The sequence below is a fragment of the Pleuronectes platessa genome, chromosome 19, assembly GCF_947347685.1.
Source record: "Pleuronectes platessa chromosome 19, fPlePla1.1, whole genome shotgun sequence".
NCBI lineage: Eukaryota > Metazoa > Chordata > Actinopteri > Pleuronectiformes > Pleuronectidae > Pleuronectes > Pleuronectes platessa.
The window spans coordinates 9915830-9939220 of record NC_070644.1 but is presented as its reverse complement, the minus strand read 5'-3'; the positions used below and the strand labels follow the sequence as shown (position 1 = coordinate 9939220).

Here is a 23391-nt window from a genome sequence, read left to right as displayed (position 1 = left end):
AAGGTTGTTTCGTAATAACAGCAAGGGGCAGTTTTGTAACCATGTGACGGCTGTTACATCGTTGTTCCTGTGATAGGTGAGATGGAACAGAGACTTTAACGGCAAAAATCAACACGTTGTAAATAGTTTAACAACAGAGACTTGGCCTTGCGTAAAACAGCAATGCTCCAAGTTTAACATGTTAGAGAGAGAAAATAGACTGTTTCTAGCTACTGCTCATCTGAGAGCTCCACCTGCTGTCGCAAAACAACATGTGAAGTGATTAATCAATCAAATTGTATTTATATAGCCCATATTCACTAATCACAATTTGTCTCATAGGGCTTTAACAAGGTGTGACATCCTCTGCCCTTAACCCGCAACCCCCGAGTAAGGAAAAACTACTAGAAAACCCTTTTGACATGGTAAGAAGAATGAAGAAACCTCAGAGAGAGCCACATGTCCTCAAACTCTCCTCAAACTTCCCGGTTAAGAGCGAGGAGGAGAACGGTGCTGCACATGGAAGACCAATGCGTCACGGCCAAGTTTTGTTTGTGTGTGTGTGTGTATGTGTGAGAGGGTCAGTTAATGGATGCTTTTTCCAAAACCACTTTAGGCAGTTGTGTCATAGCAGGTGACTGACTCATATGAGACACATCTTAACTATGCCAAAGTCTTATAAAGAAATACCAAACAATAATTGGCAATAATATTATACAACTGAGCACCTGACAGTATATCCTTGATTAAAAAATTATTGATAATTCAAGTATGTGCATTGAAAGTTAAAATAATAATCATCAAAATCATAATCATACACTTTATTTAAATTATACATTACAAAACACAGTTACAAGATGTTTTACAAGTTAAAAATGAAAAATTGAAGGCAAACAATAGGAAATGATTAAGAGCAGTTTGAATAACAGACAGCATTAGAGCACAAATACTTTAAAAAGTGTTACTGATGAGAAAAGAGTAAAAACAGTAGTTGGTAGGATCAGTATTGGGAGGATACACATGTATAAAAATATGTCTTTAAGAGACCTGACAGAAAAGGCTTGGTCAATTTATTTGATAATTTAAACAGGTTTAAAGTTATAGATGGTAGTACAGCACTGTGGTAAATAATAAATTGGTTGTATGTTTGATTGAAAACTAAAATAAATTTTCAATATATTTAAACATATATCATTCTGAAGGTTGGGGCAAAAGATGATTTTAGGGAAATCAATCCCAAGCTCACCTTATTTTGGGGACGTTTCATTTTTCTATATCAAACACGTACATTAAGTTTATTTACCAGGAAGCATATTTCCACAGGGAAACTGACACAGCTCATAAGGCACAAACAAACAGAGTATAGAAATGAAGGTTTAACGACTGGATGAAGGTTCTCTATTGTGTTCTGACTATCATCTATGTACGGCTGTATTTTAGAAGGTAGGTCTTCTCAATCAGCACAGTCAGCACGTAGCTCACCACCAGCGTTAGCACCAAATGGCCAAGGAAAATGTACATCTAATGAAGAGAGAAGACACAGTGTACTAAGTTAAAATAGTATATATACTGTATATAAAGAAAGAGCCAACTCTGCGTCAGCTGTGGGTTTTATGGAACCAAATGTAACGGACCACTTACAAAGTTTAAGTCTGTGTAGTGGATCGGGGTCTCTTGAAGGCCCATATAGATGATGATGAAAATAGGATGTGACAGGTAGCAGGCAAAACTAATGTTGGAAAGTGGAAGCCAGAAACCCAATGACAAGAAGCTCTTGATAAAACCTGGAGAATCAGAAATTTAAAATACATTCATATATTTGCTTTCAGGTGTAAAATATCTCACTTATTACTTAACAAGAAATGTACAAACATGCTACAACTGAACACAGTTTATTCTTGTATACTGTGCAAAAGCAAGATAAACAATTATTTTCCATGTTAAGTGTAATATGGGCTTAAAGCTCGGGTTGGTAATCATGGAGAAGCAGAGCAGGCTACACTTGCAATGATAAATCCTACATCCCCCATTGTCAAAGCCACGCCCCCAAAATGCTTTCATGCCAACTGCTGTGATGTATGACACCCCAGACCCAGATGACTTTATTTAAAGATCGAATATCTCAACAACCAACAGTTTTTTTGACTCAGGATTCGGGTTTTGTTTACCTCCATAACCTTCCTCGCAGGCCACTATGATCCAGGTCACAGCCAAAGCCCAGAGGGATCTGTGCAGTCCTTGATAGAAGGCATGTGGCAAGGACAGAGAGGTTGGCTCCTCCTTTAGGACGTAGGCTAATCCAACCACCACAGCCAAAAGTGAAAGACAGCAGAACCAACAAAGTGCAGCCTGCCACTGCAGCAACAGTAAGATCACACGTGATGTCAGCATTGTGACTTTTATTTGTATATGATATTACAATCAAGCATATAATTCTTGTTGAATAAATATAAATCAATATAATCATACGTTCTTACCTTGTGCTTTACGACCGGATCTTTCTTTGTGGTCAAGTATATTCCATTTAAGACCCCTATTAAATATGGCCCATATCTTGTGTAGGGTTTCACATAGTAATATAACATATAATCCAAATTTAACCTACAAAAATGAACAAATAAGAAATATTTTTAATTTAAAAGAAACAGATGGAATGGCTAGTTTGCTTTAACTCTCTTTTACATTGGATTCTACGGTAATGAAGTGTCAGTGTCAACAGACAGAATTATTAGATAGATTTGGTTCCTATTTGCATTCGCAGTGGATCGCAATCTTACCCTGAAAGTGGCTGGAAGACGGGCAGCTGCAGGAGCGCAGTCGTGATGGCACCAGAAGCAATGGTCATCAGCATCAGGCCTCCTGCCACAGCCGCAAACACACCTTTGTTCCTGATAAACACCAGATAGGATGGGTAGGATTACGTGTGTGTAACGCGGTGGCTGTTTTAAAACACTACTAATTAGAAATATATTTTGAAATGATATAAAAGCACAGTGGACATACAATTTGTAAAAATAGAGCAACAGTGGAGTGGCAGCATAACACTGGAAGTCAAGAGACAAGTACCATGCCCACGGGATACACTGGAGAGAGAGAAGAAACAAATGTGCAAAATACAGTGGGTCAATAAACATACAAATATATTTCCAACAGACAGCCAGAGACAGGTTAAAATTAGTACCTTACTTGGGGTTGGGAGGATATTGCTAATCAACAGCACGTTCCCCCACCAGTACGTCTTACAGTCCGTCATTGTCTTCATGATTTGGAACCAGTATGGCCCCCCCCGTACTAAAGAGGTGAGGCCAGTGGTGAAACACAGGATGAACAGATGCAGTGGTTGAATCCTGTAATGACAGAAAGAAACAATTAAATCGACATTGGATCTGAGATCACGTTTTAAATGAACTGCGTCGAGATTCTGATGAGAAAAAATGACTTTGTGACACTGACAGATTTGCATGAGTTGATTGGGTAAATTGATGAATACCCTTTACCTTTTAATCCTGTTAAAGAGGTAGCTGGCCACCATAGAGATGCTCAGTTTGCCATCAGCCCTGTTGATGGAGTTTAGCAGAGACCTGGCACTGAGCAGACCCCTGAAACACAGAAGCTGCCATTAAACTCACCCTTAACCCTTTTTCAGATACATTAGATTATAACAGCTTTCAGGCATGAACACCAGAATATAAAATCCAGAAATTGGTTATTTTTCAGAACTCTGCCTTTTACATATGAGGAACGTAGCCGGAGATTGTCCGACACATTCACAACAACAGGAAAAATCATAAATATTTGTGCACTTTTTAAGGTATTTTAAAGGGGACATATTATGAAAATTCCACTTTCTGTAGTCCTTCTACTCTGGCATGTCTACCGTCCCAAAAACTGTAGGGAGTCTCGCTACATGGCCTTGGACCACCCCCCACCATCATCTCACCGGCTCCGGGGAGAGACGGCCCGGCTCCCCGGCTAGCGTTAGCTCGCGAGCTAACGAGAGCTAACGCGCTCCACCCTCTCCCCGGGGAGACGGCGCCGACTGGGCCGGGCCGGGCTCCACCGTCTCGCCGTCTCTCTGGGGAGCACGTTAGCTCGCTGCTGCTACCCGTCAGACATCTAAGTGGCCGCATAAACATGCCGATCGTCGAGGCGGAGACCCCCGGGACACCTCTAAACGTTCACTCAACAGTGTGGAAGGATGCTGCTGCTACTCCAGCTCCAGCTCCCACTGCTCCCACTGCTGGACTGCGCTGGGGCGCTGGGGCTCTCGCAGCCAGGCTTCAACCCTTCTGACTCTGGTTCAAAACGTTATGGTTGCAAGATTGTATCGTCGTCTCCATATTTATACAGAGGTAATGGATAGCTACAAATCTGGGCACTTGTATCTCATGAAGGAGGGAGGAGGGGTGAGGGGGAGAGGGGGACATGGGGGGGGGGGGGGGGGGGATGAGAGGGAGGCGGGGCACTCAAAACAGGTCAATCTGAGGAGGTCTGTTTTAGAGGGGGTTAAAAGGTGCTGTTTTAAATGATCCTTGTGTTATTTTGACCAAAATATGTTACTGACATTTCATTAAGACCCCAAGGAACCATATCAACTGTGGTAAAATGGGCACACGATGGGTCCTTTAAGTTATGCGTACTTTGCTTGTTAGAAACGTCATCAACACACCCACTCTCTTGAACTTTCCATACATTTCAGTGTTGTATTCTCACATAGGCCCACTCAGACATTTCCCTGGCCCTTTTAATTAAGGGGCTGACAGGGGAAATTCTGGAACTGCCTCGAACCCGCTTGTCGATTCTACCACTGTCTTTACGCTTCTCCTCACCCCAGCAGCAAAAAGCTGTCCACAGCCAGAGAAATAGGTCCAGCGGAGGCCATCAAATGGAGAGGGTTGCTCTTAGCTGCTTTCTCCCAATGTTTCTTGTTATCTGCAACAGAGATGATACAATATAGGTACAATGATATGTGAGTAATGGGGAGACTTCCAAACTGAAGGAGTATCTCATACCCAGGTTGACCTCTACAGGAAACTGGGTTGAGTGGTGACATATGATCCAGAACAGGCTGAGGACACGTATGCCATTCAGGGAGGAATAGCCTCCTCCTGTGATAGATGAGGAGGTGCTCAGGACACCTTGGCTGGTATTCTGAAGAGAAAGTGCCTCCAGGCCCTGGTTCACACAGCTTCGAGGAAAACACAGTGGTGTGTGGCTAGTGCTATCTACAAGGACAATAACAAAATTAAAAGACGAAGCAATCTAAATGTAACAAGTGCTATGTTGTGGTTGTACATTTAAAGTTTATTTTAGTACAAAGTTTAGCTGGGTTAGGGTTTAGTAGGGTTTTCAAAAGTATCAATACTTTTATACTTTTCAATAACGTGTGTTTAAAAATGATGCAATCTCCATAAATTTCACTTTTGATTGTATCGAAGAAAAAGAACCGAAACAAATTAACTGATCCTCAACCTTTGGCTCTTTTATAGTTCGTTGTGGCTTTTTTTTTTAACAGTTTTTAGTGTAAATCCATTACTTTTACAATTTGATGACTTAATTATTGATTAAATGGATATGTATTGTATATGTTAATGACCCTCAGCTATTGTCACAACTTTTGGGTTGTGACAGAAAGAGTAGGGTCGCAAATACAAGCGGCCTAAGTGACTTTTCTTCGTCAGGTGGCTGACGATGAAGCGTTGTTATTTATACATTCACATTCAAATCTTTGTTGAGTTTTGGTATCATTACAACTCTAGTTCAGTATCTATTTCATTATCTATTTTCTGTTGATCTTGCAGTCACGGCTTGGAACCAGTTCCTGTGAACTTACCCTTTTCCTCTAGGCTGCCACCGTTCCTTTCACTGCCAGAGGAGCCATTGCTCTTCAGGGTCCCATAAAGGTTGAGGCCAGTGTTTATAGAGGATGATTCAAGAGACGGACTGACCTCCCTGTTCTTTTTCCACCTTATTATAGCGGTGAGCAGGGTGGCGGCAAGAGGTATCGCGACCATCACGGAACACACAAACCTGCAGGAGAAAAGGTGCCAGTATTTTAGATAGAGTGTAGAATCCCTCAGATGAAGTCCTACACATGTAAAGAAGCACTTCTCCAGTTCAATACTCATGGAAATAATTCAGTAGAGAGTAAACTGACAGGCAGGTGACATCGAATGCATCTGGGGAAACGGTGTTGGACAAACAATGGGTCATCAACAGGGCCTGAGCGGTTTGATTGACCAGGATGGAAGGAAAAGGAGGAATTAGGGACGTCTGACCAATCTGAAGTCTCCCTGTTAAAAAAGTCAGGAGGTCAAGTTAACAAAATTTCACCAAATAAACTGGTGAATCAAGACTTTTAGAATCACTGACCGTATAGCACCAGCATTTCCACATCCTCTTCCTTGCAGGAGTCAGGAACACAAATACCCACAAAATAGCGAACTGTTTCCTGGGTCAGTAAAAACACGGCAATTGAAATAGAAATCTCCCATCCTTGTAGCTAGATGCCAGGACAAGGTTTTATCTCTTAAAATGATGGTTCATATTGTTACCTGCTGACGAAACACCTGGCAGTACTGTCCAGAGAAGGTGGAGCCATGGGAAGACTGACACTGCTGCTGGGATCCCGGCTGGTTGACATTACCTCCTTCAACATTGCTGCCCATCTTTCCAAACGCATCATACACTGATAATAAACACAAATACACCAACAATTATTTTGTATTCACTTTCTTTAACATTGCTAGATAGGGCTTTTTTCAACATGTTCCATGTTTGTCTGGCAGATTTATTGGACTGATGTAAATTACAATTTGCTGCAGATCTAAAAATAAATCCAGATCAAGTGAATTCAAACTTTGATCTTAGCAGAGTAAATCTGTCAAACTTATATAAAATCAAAAACATGAATAGTTATTAATTAAATTCAGTTTCATTTTATGAAAATAATGTCAATAATAACAATTATAATAACAATCAACATAAAATAATGAAGAGTAATTGAATAACTTTGTTTTCAGAACCTATTTCATGCATAAACAAGCATCTTAAAGTGTCTTAAAAAGAAAAAGAAAGGCAAAACATTATTAAAAAATATAAAATGTAATATTAGATAGTCAACAAGTAAATAAAATTATATATATATCTAACTACAATAACTACAATAATTAAGATTCTATAACCAATGGCCTCATAATTTTACAGTTTTGTAGGACTGCATATATTTTTGTGATCTAAGAAAACCGATGTCTTTGTAGGCAACTTTTCTTTTTGATGTGAATTTAAATCTATTGTCTCAAAGTTGGAACTATCAGAAATCTCACATTGTCTATTTTCATAATTAATGTATTTCTTTAAAAATAACTTACTGCGGACAGCATATTCCTGTGGTCTCTCCTGGTTTAGTTCCCAGAGGAAAGCGTTGGTGTCCTCCTCACATTTTTTAGTCACATTCAATGCCTGTGTGGTTTCCAGCTCTAAACTAGACCCTGCAAACAGAAAGAACACCAAAAAACCCAGAGCCATTTTCAGGACTGAATGTAAATCTTAGTAGAGGAGCGTTTAAATACTGTCGGAAGGGAAACACCCTTTTGAAAGAGGTCCCATTAAGTCATCCGCTGGCCTGAGGCGGTGGACTAGTGGCAGAAACTTGGACTATGGGCAGAAAAGGTCTCTGGTTCGTCTCTGGTTCGACTCCACGCAGAAACAACAAAAAGATGAACCTGGATTGATCTGTCCAGAAATCCAAGAGGATTCTCCCTACCCTGTCTAGTGCCCCTGAGCAAGGCACCTTACTCCTCCAAGATCCGCTCCCTGGGTGCCGTACATGGTCGCTCTCTGCTCTGTGTGTCATGCACCAGATCGGTCAAAAGCAGAGATTACATTTCCCTACGTGCATGTCTGTGCATGTGTTTGGGACTAATAAATGCATCTTAATCTTAATCTTTACATGAGGAGGCTGACAGAGAGATCCAGGCTTTGTGATTATGTCCCCTGCAAAATCAACTTAGTGTTGTGGTCCTGTGATTACCACTGTGACTCACAATGTTTAACCATATGCGTGAATTACACGTTTCAAAAATCCTTAAATATTCACAGAAGAAGAACTCCCCTTGAATTTTAACTTTTATCTCAATTATCTTATTTTAACTGTAAAGCCAAACTTAAAATGTGGAAAAAGAAATACCACAGACCGTCCACTATCTGACCACTAGAGGGAAAGCTTGTCCTAAAATGGCCTTTACCAGGCAACAGTGAGGGAAACGACCTGCACTCATTCAATATGACACAGTTTCAGTCATGTCAATTATAGTTTATGAGCGTGAGAACTATTGCTTACACACCAGCTTCACTCTCGTCAGACTGTTGGAATGGTTGTCGTAGAAAAAGGCTATACCCTTTGCCATTATTTTAACATTCAGTATTCAGTATATTCAAATCAGTTTGATTGATCACGAGAAGATTTGTGATTTAGGTCCTTGGAGAAACGCTGATGTCTTAAGTGCAGTCGACATCAGATCGCCCTCTGGCAGGTTTCATAATTTATTGACACAAAGAACAACATTGTACACAAGCATCAGAAATGTCTAAAAACAGCGGCAGAAGCAAGACACTTTCTAACCCACAAACAATTCACAGACTGATTCTCAGGTGAAGACAGTTTGTCTTATTTTTGGAGTAGAAAAACTACTTTTCAAAACAGAGTGATGAAGATGATGATGAGACCTGAAAGTCAAGCTGTAGATATTTTTCACACAAATTCCAAAGGTATTTTCACTGGTTTGATTTTATGAGTGTCACAGCCAAGTTTACATTCCTTCACATAGATACTGCTCTGTAATATCAACATTCATTATGATTTCACAATATACCACAAACTGAAGAAGCTTAAAGAGAAAATGTGAAAAATAGATGTGCTATGGCTCATTTTGGCAAAATTCCCAGGGAATAGTTCATGGAATTTAATGAACTATAATTATGAGAGTGTGTGATTTGGTGCACCTTGATTGAATTTACAGGAACTGAATGATTTCTACTGAATGCCTTTCTTGTTTATATTGTAATATATTGATAGGTGAATTAATCTGTGGATTAACTGCTGTTTTAAAGACACGTGAGTGTTTTGTGTCTTATACTTTAAATATTCAGGTACATACAAAAATGTTTTAAGTCTAGTTGGAATCTCAATGAGCTGCTATTTATAGTGTACTAAACTAAGACATCCATGAAACGTCAACTTACAAAGTCTCACAGTCTTTGAGGATTAGTCCGATATAACACTAATATATCCATACATCATCTAATCCAAGTGAAAAACTACCATGGAAACTGTTTAAAATAAAAAGCGCCAATATAAAAAGGCCTATTCAAGGCCTATAAAGTATCTTGTTCCGTTTACTTAAAGACACTGACTTCAACATGTATTACATATTTCTGTGAGTATATTGTATACATGATGTAGTATTTATTGTGTACATTATATACAGCATAATCACCAATGTATTGTATGTTGTTTGCAATGTGAAAAAGTGAGTTTTTTTACTTCTCAGCTGCACTCAGTCTCTTAGACTTGATAAAGGCCATTCCATGTGTCCTCATGTGAGTGGTTAGGTTTCCCTCAGTTTCAAACATCTTCCCACACACTTTGCATTTGGTGTTGGGTTTCCCATCATTGTTCTCGTCCGTAACGTCCAGCTTGTTCTCCCTCTGACTCTCATCATCATCCCTGGTCCGTCCGTTGCATCGGGCGAGGCCGTGCGGCTCCTTCAGCCGATGAACGATGAAGAGATGTCGGGACAGTGATCGGTTGGAGGTGTAGCACAGGCCGCACTCCTGACACTGGTAGGACGAGCCATCGGACTTGTGCTGAGGAATGTGTTTGTGGAAAGCTGCGATGTCCTCTGAGGTGAAGCCACAAGCCGCACACTTTTTAACTTTGGGGATGTTCACTTTGGGCCTTTTCAGAAGCTGTGAGTCTGATCCCCTGGAGCTCAAACCTGGCGATCCCTCATCCTCCTCTTGCTTCCTCTTTGGGCTGGGGGTCTGTAGAGGTGATCAAGATAGTAGGTTAGGCTAGGACGGGAGAATCATAAAATTCACTTGTAGGGTATTGATCAAAAGGAGAACTTCCCTCTGGTCTCCAAATTTGTGCCACAGTACCGTTTCCTTGTCAGGTAATTCCTCCACATTCTCAGAGCGGACGGTCTTTCCCTCTGGTTCTTTGATGCCATGCATCATCTGAATGTGCTGATCCAGCAGCACTCTTTTAGTGAAGGGCTGACTGAGAGCTGGACAGTGACTAGCAAAGCAGAGAGAAACATAACTTTTAACACCAGCAAGCTGAAAATTAGACATTTAATGCTCATCCTCAGGTTCACAATTTTAGTTGCGTTGTTACTTAAAACGTTTATTCCGGTCTCTGCTGTTCATGCTGGAGGGTGGGGGTGGGGGGGCAAACTAGCCATTAGGCATGTGTTATGCAAGTGTGGGTTAGGGTTAGGGTTTACTGCAACCTTTTGAATTTCTGATTGGCCTAACTTGATATTCTTCCTAACGCTAAACAATGAAAGCTCTCAATGCATAAAACTAAAACCGTCAGAGGCAGGGTACAACAAATCCTGTATGTTACAAGATTTGTGATCGTCAAGGATGAGCAGTGTCCAGTGTTTCGTCTCGACTAAATAGACATTGGAATTGTAAGACAAGAAGAATCAAGGGGCAACATAGAAATTAATAATTTTCTGCTTTAATCGACTACACATCAGGAGCCTGCTGCAGATTTGTCATCATTGGCTACTGTTGTGTTGTCGAGCAACAGGAACTCCTTTACATACAAGAGTGCGACTCAAACAGTTAAACACAACAATTGTTTGGACCCTGCATGGATTTGCATTTGTATTCACTGAGGCCTGATGAAAGAGTGTGTGTACTCACGGGCATGTGTAGACTTTCCGCAGCCCCTTGTGTTTGAGACGGTTGTGTCGACAGAGACTGTGGGAGGAGCTGAAGGACTTGTCACACTGTCGACATGGATGCTTCTTCAAGATCTACAATGTGAGCATGAGACTGTTTAAGGTAACTTAAAGAAATGCTTCATGAACACCATCCATCTATCTAATTCCAGAACTCTGTCTGTCTGTACGTGACTCGCATATCTCAAGCTACCTTCAACTTATCGGTTCACACTTGGACCCGAGGAAGTGCAGTGTCCCATTTGGTCCAAATTGGATACATGGTAAATTCAATATTGATTAAATACATATAAACAGGCAGCTATCATTCAGTAGTGGTGGCAGCTGGGATTCATCAACGTAAGTTACGTTGTCAATCCTGACAACAGCTGGTCTTTACCGGGGCTCAAGAACTTCCGGTCACTATCCGGTAACAAATTTTAGAAAGACAGCTGCAATCAGCATTACCACAAACCAAGAAAAAAGCCCATTCCAAACACGATCACTTTTTTCTGTCTTTCTATGCTAAAAATATGCTAAGAAACTCACTTGCTGAGCGGCAATTTCAAAAACATGATGTGATAAAAAAAAAAATTGACTATAAGAGTGAAGTCAGACATTCACCTTGCCATGTTCATGCCTCATATGAGCCACAAAGACCTCCCTGGAACTTGATAGGGTACTGCAGTCCCCACATGTGTATCTTGAGCTTGGAGGGCTCTTGAGACCTGCTGAGGATTTACTGTTGCTTTTCTTTTGTGGCGAACGTGAATGTTTCTTTTCTCCCTTGTCTTGACGATTAACATTTCCTCCATCTTTGTTTTTGTTATTGCTGGGGCCGTTGGTGATAGTGCTGTTATTAGAATTGGTGGGCTTGATGCTGAGAGGAAGGTTGATGCCCAAGTTTGGTGGAACCTCGATGGTCTTCAGGGTTCCATGAATGGCCTGGATGAATGATCCACAAATGCAGATTGAATCATATTTCTGAGTTTATATCATTAATGCTGGTATGTAAAACATTTCTCGAAAATGAAATGGAAATCATATAATTTTGCATGATGTTCTGTTGCAGACGTAATGATGATGTTAGGAACATAAGTCAATATTAAACTCATTAACATGCATGAAATAACAATTCTTCATTCTTACTTTTATATGGTCCAACATGAGCTGTTTCTGTGCATAGTGCAAGGAGCAGTCAGGGCATTTGAACACTGAGACTTTATGATTGACAACATGCTGGTCGAAGTGTGCGCAGAGCAGGGACTGCTGAGTGAACACAGTGTCACACATGGAGCACTTGTAGATCAACCTGAAAAATACACACAAAAGTGTAATATGAATTTACTGCACAACATTACAAGACTCAATTGGTACCTCCATACTGAAACAAGTGTTAAACGATTCACAGCTGTAACTTGAGTTGTGTTCTTAAGAAAACATGTTTATAGGGTAAAATTAGATTTTTTGAGGTCACAGTGACCTTGACCTTTGACATTTGACCACCAAATTCTAATCATTTACCCTTGAGCTGAAGTGAAATTTTGCACTCATTTCATTCTTGCGATATCATTTTCACAAGTGGGGATGGTTGGATTACAGTTAGACGGACAAATGGACGAAGGGATGGATAGACAGACAGACAGACAGACAGACAGACAGACAGAGAGAGAGAGACAGAGGGATGATCCAGGAATATAATACTTCCAGCCCCTGGCTTCTGCCGACGTAAAAAAAACTCCGGTTAAGCTACCATGTCTAACTCCAACAAATCCTGCTATTCACGAAGCAGCGAGGAAGGTTTTCCTGAGAGAAAGGAATTGGACATAGGTGTTGGAAGAGCAATGATGTGACGTTGGAATAAAAGGGCTCGTCTGTTATTATTTTTATTATTAGGAATCTGAAATAAGTGTTTAGAGTCCCAGCTGTTGATGAGTGTTGTGTTTCACATGAAGAACATTAAACCTTCAGCTGCACCTATTGTTTAAAAAAAACTTTGAATAACAAAGTCATTTCAGATCAGGATAGGAAAATATAATTTAATGTATTGAAATATACAGTTCAGCTCAGGGTAAATTGTTTAATTTGAGATGGTAATGCAGCTTTAGGCTTGAGGCACAACAAGAGCCGAAACCACACGGAGCACATGCTCCTTAACACCTGAATGATCAGTAGTGCTAAAGATGGATAGTGTCAGTGAAAGGTTGCCACATGGAATAAAACAAACTCAGGTTAAGTTGCCATGTCTAACACCCACAAATCCTTCAACTGATGACTCAGCGAGGACGATTGTCCTTAGAAACATGAATTGGACATGGGTATCGGGTCAAAGAGAAGTCAAAGGAAATGTGTCTATGTGAGGTTGGAATCTTCTTGAGTAAAGAGCTTTTGAATTATCTGTCATTGAGCATTGAATTTAGCATTGAAATTCAAGTTTTTGTACTTCAGAAGGCATAACAGTTTCCGTAGCCTTTACTGAATGCTGTTTTCAATGTTGCATAAAATTGAAACAGGTTGCGTTGAGAACAAAATTGTATATAGATCACAAGTTTTGCAAAGACCTACTTGGGCTCTCCAGCCTTCCCTCCTGGATGTTGTATATGTGCGTGGGAATGTGTGCCAGGCGCAGTCTTGAAGGCCATGGGACAGAGAGCACATTTGTAGAAGGTCTCACAGTGAGCGCTCTGGATGTGGGACTTCAGCATTCCAACATCGGCGAAGATCACACTGCAGTGATGGCAGCTGGAGGGAGACAGGGGGCAGAGGGAGAAAAGGGAACAGTCACACAGACTTGAACATAAATTCAATTTAATTCAAATTTTCAAATGATCTTTTTAAAATCTGTTTGATGTATTGTCATTTAGCTTAGCTTAGTTTAGTTTAGCTTAGCAGGTGAAACAAGGTTAAAAGGTTACAAATAAAATCTGCGTCTCAAAAAAGATAACACTAATGAAGATCAGCATAATGTCTATCAGGAACGTCATCTTTCTCATTTATTCAATTTTTCTGTTTTTCTAATCAGCTGATTGTGGGTATTGTTTCAGTAATCCAATCAGATTTGTCCATGATCTCAATCAGCCAATCAAGTTTTGCTATCAAACTTTGAACCTGCTCTCTTCTCATTTCAATGATTCCCTATGACCCTGTTAACCCAAACCCCACCATTTCGATCCGTTTTTTTCATATCCAGAGCCTTGGTTGAGCCTAGCGCAGTCTCAACTTCATGGGTACAAAAGACTCTCATTAATAAATATGGAATTCTGTCTCATGATCAGAGTCCAAGCCTGAACAGCTCAATGTGTCAATATTTCCTCAGTCATTATTTTTATTTTTTTCAGGCAAATCGCATGCAACGCTTCATAATGCATGTGCTCGGGCCCGCCCAGTGCTGCTTTGCAGTCCTAGAAATTTTAGAAATTGTATTTTATAGTTGGTTCTTTCCAGGTTGAGTAATTTTGGTTTTAATTATTGTTTTTATTAGGTTTTTATTAATGTTATTAGGTGACATGATTTTTTGAAGGGTTATTCCTTTTCGATTCACATTCGTTTTCCCTTTCCTGCTCCATGTCAACATCTGCACATAAATACATAGCTCGTAGCAGCAAGTGGTTTACTTAGCTTAAAGCAAATATTGGAAGTAGTTGGTTAAAACAAAAACTGAAAATAGACTATCATTGGTTGGCCGTGTCTGCTATGTCTTACACCTCCACGTAAACAAAACAAACTGATTTAAAACAAGTCGAGATGGAAAAATGCACAACACAACCAATTATAAAAGCAAGATCAAAAACAACTTTCAGCCAACACAACCAAAAACCAACACTGTGTCGGGGACTACTGCATATTCACGCACACAATTCAGGTTTTTCAATTGACCTCCCCAAATGGAACCCTGGGTAATCAGGCCCAGTTTTCCACTCACTATAATGCCAATATCATTTTTGCAAAGATATTATATATCTAGATATTGCCAATTCCAATTCTTTGTCACCCTTTGTGCTGACTCAACACAACTTAGAAGCTGTTGAGTCTTTATATATGTATTGTACAAACTGGCTAATATGTACAACTTCAAGCAGGGTTGTGTCTTCACTTTGCCGTCCCTACAGGCAAGATACCCTACAGGTGTATTGTCACCCTGCTGGAAACAAATGCAAACCCAGGCCCATTCAGTGAGGAAAGTCTAATGATAAATAAACAGGCTTACATGTTGATGAGTGGACAAGCTGGCGGGCAGGTATACAGGCAGGTAAACATCCAGGCAGTTACAAAATACAGCTAATAGACAAAAAAGCTGTGGTTGGTTGATGACTTGTGAACCAGCTGTCTTGACTGCAGATACCGGCAGGAAAGCTGTCGCAACAGGTTTAATGGTCATTTAAACCAACAAACCGACGAGGAACTGCTGACAAAAGCAGCTGTAAATACTGTTTTTTTGTATGTTTTTTGTGCAAGAATTATAAATATGAATTTCAAAGTTTAAATCTTTAATATTTTGCAATTAATGTCAGATTTGTAAGTGTTTTATGAATCACTATATACGCATTTAAAAACAGAGACAGCTTTCATTTCAAACAATTTTGACAAGACTCGTAATTAAACCATAACTAATTGATTGAACCATAATTAAGTGTTATGGTAACTGTCTATTTTCTTCCCCCGAAGTTTCATAATGTATAAAATCACTTTAAGTGATGTGGAACTGTCAAGCTGATGCAAACACAATGTAATATTAACTATAATTAGAGATGACATCATAAGTGGCTCTTTGAAAGAAAAGCAAGAGCCCTTTAAATCAGAGTATAACCACTTACCAAAGTTTGACACTACTCTTTTGAAATACAATCGACAAGTTTTGCAGATCTGACTGTCCAAAAAACAGGGTCTACAGGAACAACTTCGAGAACTATATCACAAGTGAGGACTTGTATGTTCAAATGATTTGATTTTACTAAAGTTAGACTGACCGGTAGCCGACTCTGCGGGTGTAATGTAAGCAGTTCTTGGTAATGTGCGACTGGAAGTGGACAGATCGGCAGCTGGCGCCACACTCAGGACAGATGTAAGGAGACTTGTGCTGGTGGATCCGCTGGTGTGACTGAAAGCTGCACTGATTTGGCAGAAGAATTTGGCAAACCGTGCAGGTTTTCTGTAAGCACAGAGGAGAAACAAATTAAGAAATATATTAAAGAAAATGAATGGATCCTGAGGGGTGAATATGTATTTCCCAGAAAGTACTTACTTAATTATGATATTACACAGATCTCATTAGGACCAGTTTACTATGGAACTACCTTCGGTTACTGAGGAAAAAGTGCCGATAGAAACAATGTACATCTCAGAACCTTGGCCCAGTAACACTAGAATGAAATGATAAAGTAATATGAGTAAACCGACTCAGCTTTACAGAGCTTTAGCAGTCCTGCTCAAAACTTCACTGTTTTGGATCACTCTCACTACACTCATAGATACCAGCTACAGCAAGCTTCTATTTTTGGGCTACAGCACTTTAGTAGAGCATTTAGCTGCAACAAAACATAATATTTCTGTCAGGGGGGTGTGGAGACCGGAAATAGAGAGTGAATAGGACTTGCATTTGCCAGGTGCCTCCAAAATCAGTGTTAATGTTGCCTTATATCTGCTTGCATGTGTAAATAGACAATTGTTTGCTAAAAGTTTCTCTATAGCAACTCAATATAGTTACATCTTGTTTTCACTGCCCCCAAGTGGCCACAAACATCAACAACACTTCATAGACCACTATACTTAGTAAACGAATACATCTTGCGGTAGCCAAATTGATTATTTACATTTCCGAATCCCAAAAATTAAATGGAAAAATTTTATGTTAGAGTTCACGCCATAAATACATCCACACACCTGTCCAATGGACTCTGGTGCCTGTTGATAGTGCCTGGCTAGCAAACTGTCATCTTTGAACACTTCATTGCACTCCATGCACTTTAGGTTGGGCCTGCAGAGCTTTGATGCATCATCCTCCAAGGGCATGGCTGTCACAAAAGGAGCACTGCATGGAGCTGAAATCACTGCAGTCTGGGACCCACTGACAGTGCCTTTCCCTGAAATTTGACTTTTTGGTGCTTGGGCTTGGAAAATGGTGGTGGTACCGGTGATGCTGGGTGAGCCTGATGACAATGATGTGGGTATCATCTGGTCTGCAGGGATGGGTTTTAGGATTAGATGTGAGCACTGCATGACAACCCCCTTGTCCTTGTGGCCCCTGGCATGAGACAAGAGGCTGCATTTGTTGTAGAACACTAGACTTTTGGCACAGTGGTTGCAGGTGACCTCGATCCGCACACTGCGACGTTCGTAGTGCTGTGTCCGGCTCCTTTCCAGAGCAAATGAATCTCCACACTCCAGGCACTTGTAGCCACGTGAGGGTAGAGAGATACCGGCTGTGGTTGGCGGGGATAGGTTTGGAACATACACAGGGACAGGATTAATGCTACTTAAGACTTTATTAAAGGCGTCCACTACAGAACTTTGAGTGCTAGAGATAACTTGAACCCTGGAGACTTTCTTTGAGGCCTGGCCAGTAAGAATTATCTGCTGCTTGACATGTGATTGTTTCTGGCTCTGCTTGGAGGAGATCAGGACCTGTTTGAGGTCACAGGTCACAGTCTGAGGCAGGAGGTTGAGGTTACCAAGATGCACTGTCTTTGGCACAAATTTGGCATTGGGCAGGCTGGAGGCAGGTACCATGACGGTCTTTTGCTGGAGGACTTTAGCAGCTTTCAAGATGGCACTGCTGGCACTTTGCACTGATGCAGCTGGAATGACTGTTGCTTTGATTGTGGTGTTGTTAGCAAGCTTAAGGTTGATGACTTGTGAACCAGCTGTCTTGACTGCAGATACCGGCAGGAAAGCTGTCGCAACGGGTTTAATGGTCATTTGCTTGGTTATTTCAATTGATGGTCCTCCAGTGGTGGCTAAAACCGTAGTTGGCGGCCTCGTTGGAGATGAGAAAATTGCAGTGGTAGTTGCCGTGACAGATATGCTACTCTCTCCTTTTTTCAGGCCGTCAGGATCAAACTCTGGGAGAACGCGGGTCACAGTGCGCTTGATCTGTCCAGAAGAGGTCTTGATTGTTTTGATCCTGACCTTTGGTATGACTGTGGTTGTGTCTATGCTTGAGGAAGGGGAACCCTTGCGACTACCTTCACTGGTGACACTAGAGGGGCTGTCTTGTGGCCTTGTTAGCAGCCTCTTTGCAAACTCTAGGGCTGACTCATTCAGCTGTGGCCTTTCCGGAGCAGCAGGGTTTTCATTGACCTTGTTGGTTTCTTTATGTGTTGGGGGAGAATCCAAAACACATAAGTCTGTACCATTGGCCTTTTTGGCACTGAGGGCTGCTATGGCTGCTATACAAGAAGATAGTTTTGCAGAGGACTTACCCTTGACCTGGGGGATAGGGGACACATTAACAAGTCCTGATGACTCTTCAGCCTCCTGACACTCCTTACTGTGAGACTTGAGTTCCTCCTTGGATAAACTTGACTGACTGATATTGTAAGACTTCGAATCTCCGATTTTGACACTATTGTTATTATTGTTGTTATTGTTTTGATCAGGTTTTTTGTCTTTGTTTGCTCTGGGCTTAGACACATTGTCCACTGATATGGGAGATTTGTAATTCTGGTCCTTTCCCTTAGTGGAGGACCTGAAGAATGTCTGACCATCCCGATTGTCCATGGGGTCATCTACCTCAATTTTATCATCTTCATCAAACTCTTCAGCACTGGAGATGGGGCTGAACTGATTGTAGGAGGATGGTTGGTTGTTAACTGGCTGTCCTTCCTCCGTGGGATCTTTCAATCCATTCTTGGTGTATTGAGGAAAACCTGTTAAGAAGCCATTATGAAGTCTGTTGCAAGTGTCAACAGAATGGGAGTGGAAATCCCTTTCTGATACAGTTTCACCATGTTCCCCATTGTCTGCTTTTCTTAGGTTCTTGACAATGACACTAACGCCAACGTCGTGTCCTATTGAGGTGCTGTGGGCATCGTCTTCATTAGTAGTCACCCCAGTGGGTTGCTTGAGCTGTCCGTCGCGCTCATCACAGTGGCCAGATTCAATAGCAGCTTTTGAATCCACCATGTCGGGGATGTCGAAAGCCGCCAGCAGATCGTCAAAGTCGGGCGTCTTCATATCTCCCATGGTCCTGATCCTGGTCTGATGAGGAGATCACCTAGGGAACACAGATAAAATAATCATAAGCAACACAACAGCATTGTACAACATTTTGTTCAGAAAATTATGTAGAGAGGGAAAACGATGCATGTATTGATTGTTTTCAGAGAGAAACACAAACCGCAGTCTCAGCAGGGATTTCAATGGCGTAATTACTGTAAGTGAAACAAATGAAATGGGGAGAAGAACAATAGTTTGAAATGCAGATCTACCGCAATATATATATATATATATATATATATATATATATACATATAATAGAAGATGATTGATTGTGTTTATTTTTGATGAATCATAAACACAGAGCATGTTCTGGTCTTGAATTCAAAAAGGAAAATGTATTTTTTAAACGGAGTTCTTTGCTCTCAGTTTGATATAATTCCCCAGAAACTGGTCGTTATGTACTTTAACAGTGAGCAATGTGAAGGGACTGAAGTGTCTTGGGGACAAAAGACACAGACATGGAGCTGCTCTGCTTTTATGTGCCGTAAAATTCAAATGCATGGCAGCCACGTCTGCACACACACAGAACCACATTTTACAGTCTCACGGCTTCTTGGTGTCAATTGTAATAATCCTGGATGCGGATGGCGGGAGAGGTGCGATGGTGATGAGGTTCAGATGAAAACCAGACAAGAGACAGAAGGAGAGGCGTTTTGGAGGGGGGGGGGGGGGGGGGGTGGCTGTGAAGGAGAGCTGTGAAGCTGCAGCAGAGAAGAAAAAGGCCTGGTGGAAAGAAGAGCTACTAACAGCCATGACAGCTACAGCAGCCTGACGCAGGAAGTCCATGATGGTTTAATACGGACAAACATGAAAAATACACCACACACGTTCTCCTCTTAGCAACAGCAGTTTAATACACATGCAGTGCCACCACCTGAAATCCACACGCATGGCAGAAAAAGACGACTACAGTCTCAGATAAGTCAAATTTCAAATATGCAATCGTGAAAGCGAAGCAGCCACTCCTCACCCTCTGTCCTCCGTCCCTCTCCAGTCACTAGCCAAACCTTCCCTCCTGTCTTCCTTCCATCCTGCAACAAACACAGTCACAACACTGCTAACCCACAAAAAGGCATCCACCCCACCCTGCCTGGAAAAAAAACGTCCTGTCTCTTCCCCAACAAGGAAAAGACCCAGAACACAGGGTCAGGTTACATCCATGGGTCTTGGTGAGTGATGGTGGTCCTGTGGTGAGGATCCTCCTGAGTCACTCTCTGCACCATCAGCAGCCCACAGACATACAAACAGACAGAAAGACCATGCTCCAGTGTGTGTGTGTGTGTGTGTGTGTGTGTGTGTGTGTGTGTGTGTGTGTGTGTGTGTGCACGAGGCAGGCGCCAGGCAGCAGATTCACAGACTCCCGGCCGGCCCTCCCGTCCCCGATCCCCCTGCCCTGGTCCCTTCCCCAAAATCTCCCCTGCTCCCATCGCCTGTGCTGCGAAGGCTGTCGACACCCATCCAGCGGTGAGCCGCAGCAGACGCAGCAGGAGCAGACTCTGTGCCATGGTGGCCAGTAGCTGAGCTGTGATGGGCTGCCATGGAGAAGCCTGTGCTATCGCTTTCCCTCAGAGGAGCACAGAGGCGGCATTGTTCCTGTCAGCCCTCTGTCTGCCTCAAACCGGTTTCAGCTGGTTCCGGTCACCCAAAATAAAAGCCCCATGCTGCAGCACGGCCTCGGAAACACACAGGGAGAGGGCCTGAGACCACTTCCCAAGAAACACCGCGACATTTGCAACACAAACTACATAGATGTTGTGGTATGGAGTCAGTGAAACAGGAACACACAACATTATACAGAGATATGGAGCAGATTCACAGGAGCAGCTTGCTAGGCCTGACAACCAGGCCACAAAAACACACACAAACAATACACAACAAAAGGATGTTTGGGTGAGCACAGTCACTTTCAAAAATAATAAAATAATATCAGAAAGACTATATAAAATGATACACATAACACAATGAAAGCAAAAAATGTGTCCGATATAACAAATACACAAAACTGCTGTGGAAAATGATGACAACACATTATAGAGAAGAAGAGAGTTTAGGTAACCGTGATGGTAGAAGCTCAGTCCAGTGCCTTGGCCTGTTTCTTAGGCAGATCCCTCAGTGCTCTCCCCCTACACTTGCTGGTCGTCTCTTAGAAAAATTTAAAACTGGCTTGCAGACCCCCAGCAGCTTTACACACACAGCACCTAGATGTAAAGGCAAGATCTGTAAAAACACAGACAATCTGACATGGGCAAAAAACGCAGGCCAGTCATGCACCTCCCTCCCCCTGTTCTCCATCAAACACATGCCCAACCTACCACACATGTGCCACCATAGACACACATACACAGAAACATGCACATTCATGCATATATGCATATAGAGGTAAATGTGGCATACCCTGGTCAGATTTTTTTTCCACTCTCAGGAGATATTCAGGATAGAAAAACAGTCTCCCTGCAGAGGCCTCAGCACCTGCCTTCACTCAACTCCAACCATTCTCCTCCACCTCCCTCCCCCCTCTCCCCTCTCTCGTCCACTGGGTCAGTGCTAGACGTGCCCAGTCCCAGTCCAGGCCTCGCTTTTTTCCCGGAGCCCCCAACACTGCCACCATGGCCGTGCATGGAGGGACAGGCGGAGAAAGGGGGCAGTATTCAGCAGGCGAATCAGGCCTTTTGTTTCGGTGTGTGTGTGTGTGTGTGCGTGTGTGTGTGTGAGTGTGAGTGTGCTGGGGGGTGAGGGGACTCTCCACTCTGGCTCTGGAGCAGCGGCAGCAGCAGCAGCTGGTGCAGAGAAAGACAAGAGAGAGAGAGGGGGAGATGGAGACAGAGGAAGGTGGGGGAGATAAAGAGGAAGAAAGGAAAAGGCAGCAGGAGCATGAGGGCTTGAATCCGTGCAGTACATCTCAGGCCTGTGCTGCAGCATAAGCAGATGATAAAGATTTTTTCCATTTTTTCCAAGATCGTGCTGATTAACTAATACTGATCCTGACCCTTTGCCTTCAAGGATAATCTTTTTTTTAATAACATGACGTATAAATTGCCGAGGCCTCCTTTTAGGCCCGACTGCCCATCTGCATGCTGCGTACACCAGCGTCTTCTGTCTGGTTTGTATGTTGTTCCTGGTCAAAGCTCTGCAAACATATATTGTATTCTTGCAGAGCAGCTGCCTGTTCTTGGTAAGAACACAATGCAGGAGAATAAGGCTACCTTTCACTTGGACATAATGCGTATGCTGCAATGGCATCATTTCTCAAATGCCGTTTCACATCACAGCAGAATCGTCCTGCTGCAGTTATTAGAGAAAAGCAGCACACCAACAACAAGATAATCAAAACAGTCAAAATCAGAATATGTCAGATAATTCTCAAAACAAAACTGTTAAATGAATATTTCATAACCTACCTGTGTGACTGCAGGAAGATGTTTTCTCTCTTTGGCCCTCTACCAGTCCTTCACACATCTGGCAGCCCCCTCAAAGGCAGCCATGAAATGCTGCAGTACATAATCGAATTATCCTTCATTATGCTAAAAGGCCGTGCACAGATTTATTCACACAGATGCAATTTCATACACTGCGGGGCAGGTGGCAACGTGCACATATATCATTAAAGGCCCTCATGGTGCCTCCTGCCTCTCCACAGTGTGACAGATCCAGAGAGGAGGCTGAGGTGGCAGCGCTCCCCACCCCCGACAAACACACAGTCGCATGACGTCACGCTGCCTCCATTCATGCTGGCTGGAAGCAGCAAAGGGAAACTGCCACGAGCTCGCCATCTCATTTTCTCAAGATTTATTTCCTGTAGAAGATACAGATTTATGGTTGTTTCACAGACTGTGTCTGGAATATCACGGCATATGTATCAGAATTTGTCAGAGCTAAAATCTTTAGTGTTTATAAAATGTACCCTAATCTTAATATCATCTCCACAATGTCTTTAATAATCAAAGATATAACCCTGATAAATGTTTAATCAATTAAAAAAGTGGTTCCCAATGTGTTCAAATTTTCACATTTTAACAACCATGTGCTTGAACACATGCATTTTCCAAATATATCAATATTGTGTGACATTGCTCGAAGCTAAAGAGCTATCAGTAAACAAGGAAAGGCTTAAATGTGCACCTTACTGGATCAGGAATGCTCCACGGATGTTGGAGATATAATTTGCACCTCTGGGTAAATTGTGGCCCCTTTTTGGCCCCGGATTTTAGATTAATCCTTTATCTGCCACTGACTCAGATTGTTC

The 23391-nt window shown here is 42.0% G+C and overlaps 2 protein-coding genes across 2 annotated transcripts; both read right to left on the bottom strand.

Annotated features, from left to right (window-relative positions):
* Positions 1 to 1398: 1398 nt before the first annotated feature.
* LOC128425145 (O-acyltransferase like protein) lies at positions 1399 to 7506 on the bottom strand. Its single transcript, XM_053411666.1, has 15 exons — positions 7350 to 7506; positions 6534 to 6667; positions 6352 to 6430; positions 6137 to 6272; positions 5813 to 6009; positions 4992 to 5204; positions 4809 to 4911; positions 3477 to 3578; positions 3161 to 3326; positions 2983 to 3062; positions 2757 to 2867; positions 2457 to 2580; positions 2148 to 2334; positions 1621 to 1763; positions 1399 to 1500 (listed from the first exon to the last, which is right to left on the bottom strand). Exons 1-15 carry the CDS (start codon positions 7504 to 7506, stop codon positions 1399 to 1401), a joined length of 2034 nt encoding a protein of 677 aa, XP_053267641.1.
* A 937-nt stretch (positions 7507 to 8443) lies between these two features.
* Positions 8444 to 20463, bottom strand: znf532 (zinc finger protein 532). Its single transcript, XM_053411662.1, has 9 exons — positions 20119 to 20463; positions 16812 to 19143; positions 15899 to 16080; positions 13497 to 13673; positions 12081 to 12243; positions 11556 to 11876; positions 10915 to 11027; positions 10141 to 10279; positions 8444 to 10023 (listed from the first exon to the last, which is right to left on the bottom strand). Exons 2-9 carry the CDS (start codon positions 19110 to 19112, stop codon positions 9520 to 9522), a joined length of 3900 nt encoding a protein of 1299 aa, XP_053267637.1. The 5' UTR covers positions 19113 to 19143; positions 20119 to 20463; the 3' UTR covers positions 8444 to 9519.
* Between the last annotated feature and the right edge of the window lie 2928 nt (positions 20464 to 23391).

Bases quoted from the DNA above. Each gene is read 5' to 3' on its own strand.
- LOC128425145 (XM_053411666.1), bottom strand. From the start codon at position 7,506: ATGGCTCTGGGTTTTTTGGTGTTCTTTCTGTTTGCAGGGTCTAGTTTA. The intron at 6,668-7,349 runs GTAAGTTATTTT...GTTTATTATCAG, and splicing joins ACAGGAATATGCTGTCCGCA to TGTATGATGCGTTTGGAAAG. The intron at 2,868-2,982 runs GTATGTCCACTG...GGTGTTTATCAG, and splicing joins TTGCTCTATTTTTACAAATT to GAACAAAGGTGTGTTTGCGG.
- znf532 (XM_053411662.1), bottom strand. From the start codon at position 19,112: ATGGGAGATATGAAGACGCCCGACTTTGACGATCTGCTGGCGGCTTTC. The intron at 16,081-16,811 runs GTGTGTGGATGT...CTGTGCTTACAG, and splicing joins CACCAGAGTCCATTGGACAG to AAAACCTGCACGGTTTGCCA. The intron at 10,280-10,914 runs GTGAGTACACAC...CTGCTTTGCTAG, and splicing joins CGGAAAGTCTACACATGCCC to TCACTGTCCAGCTCTCAGTC.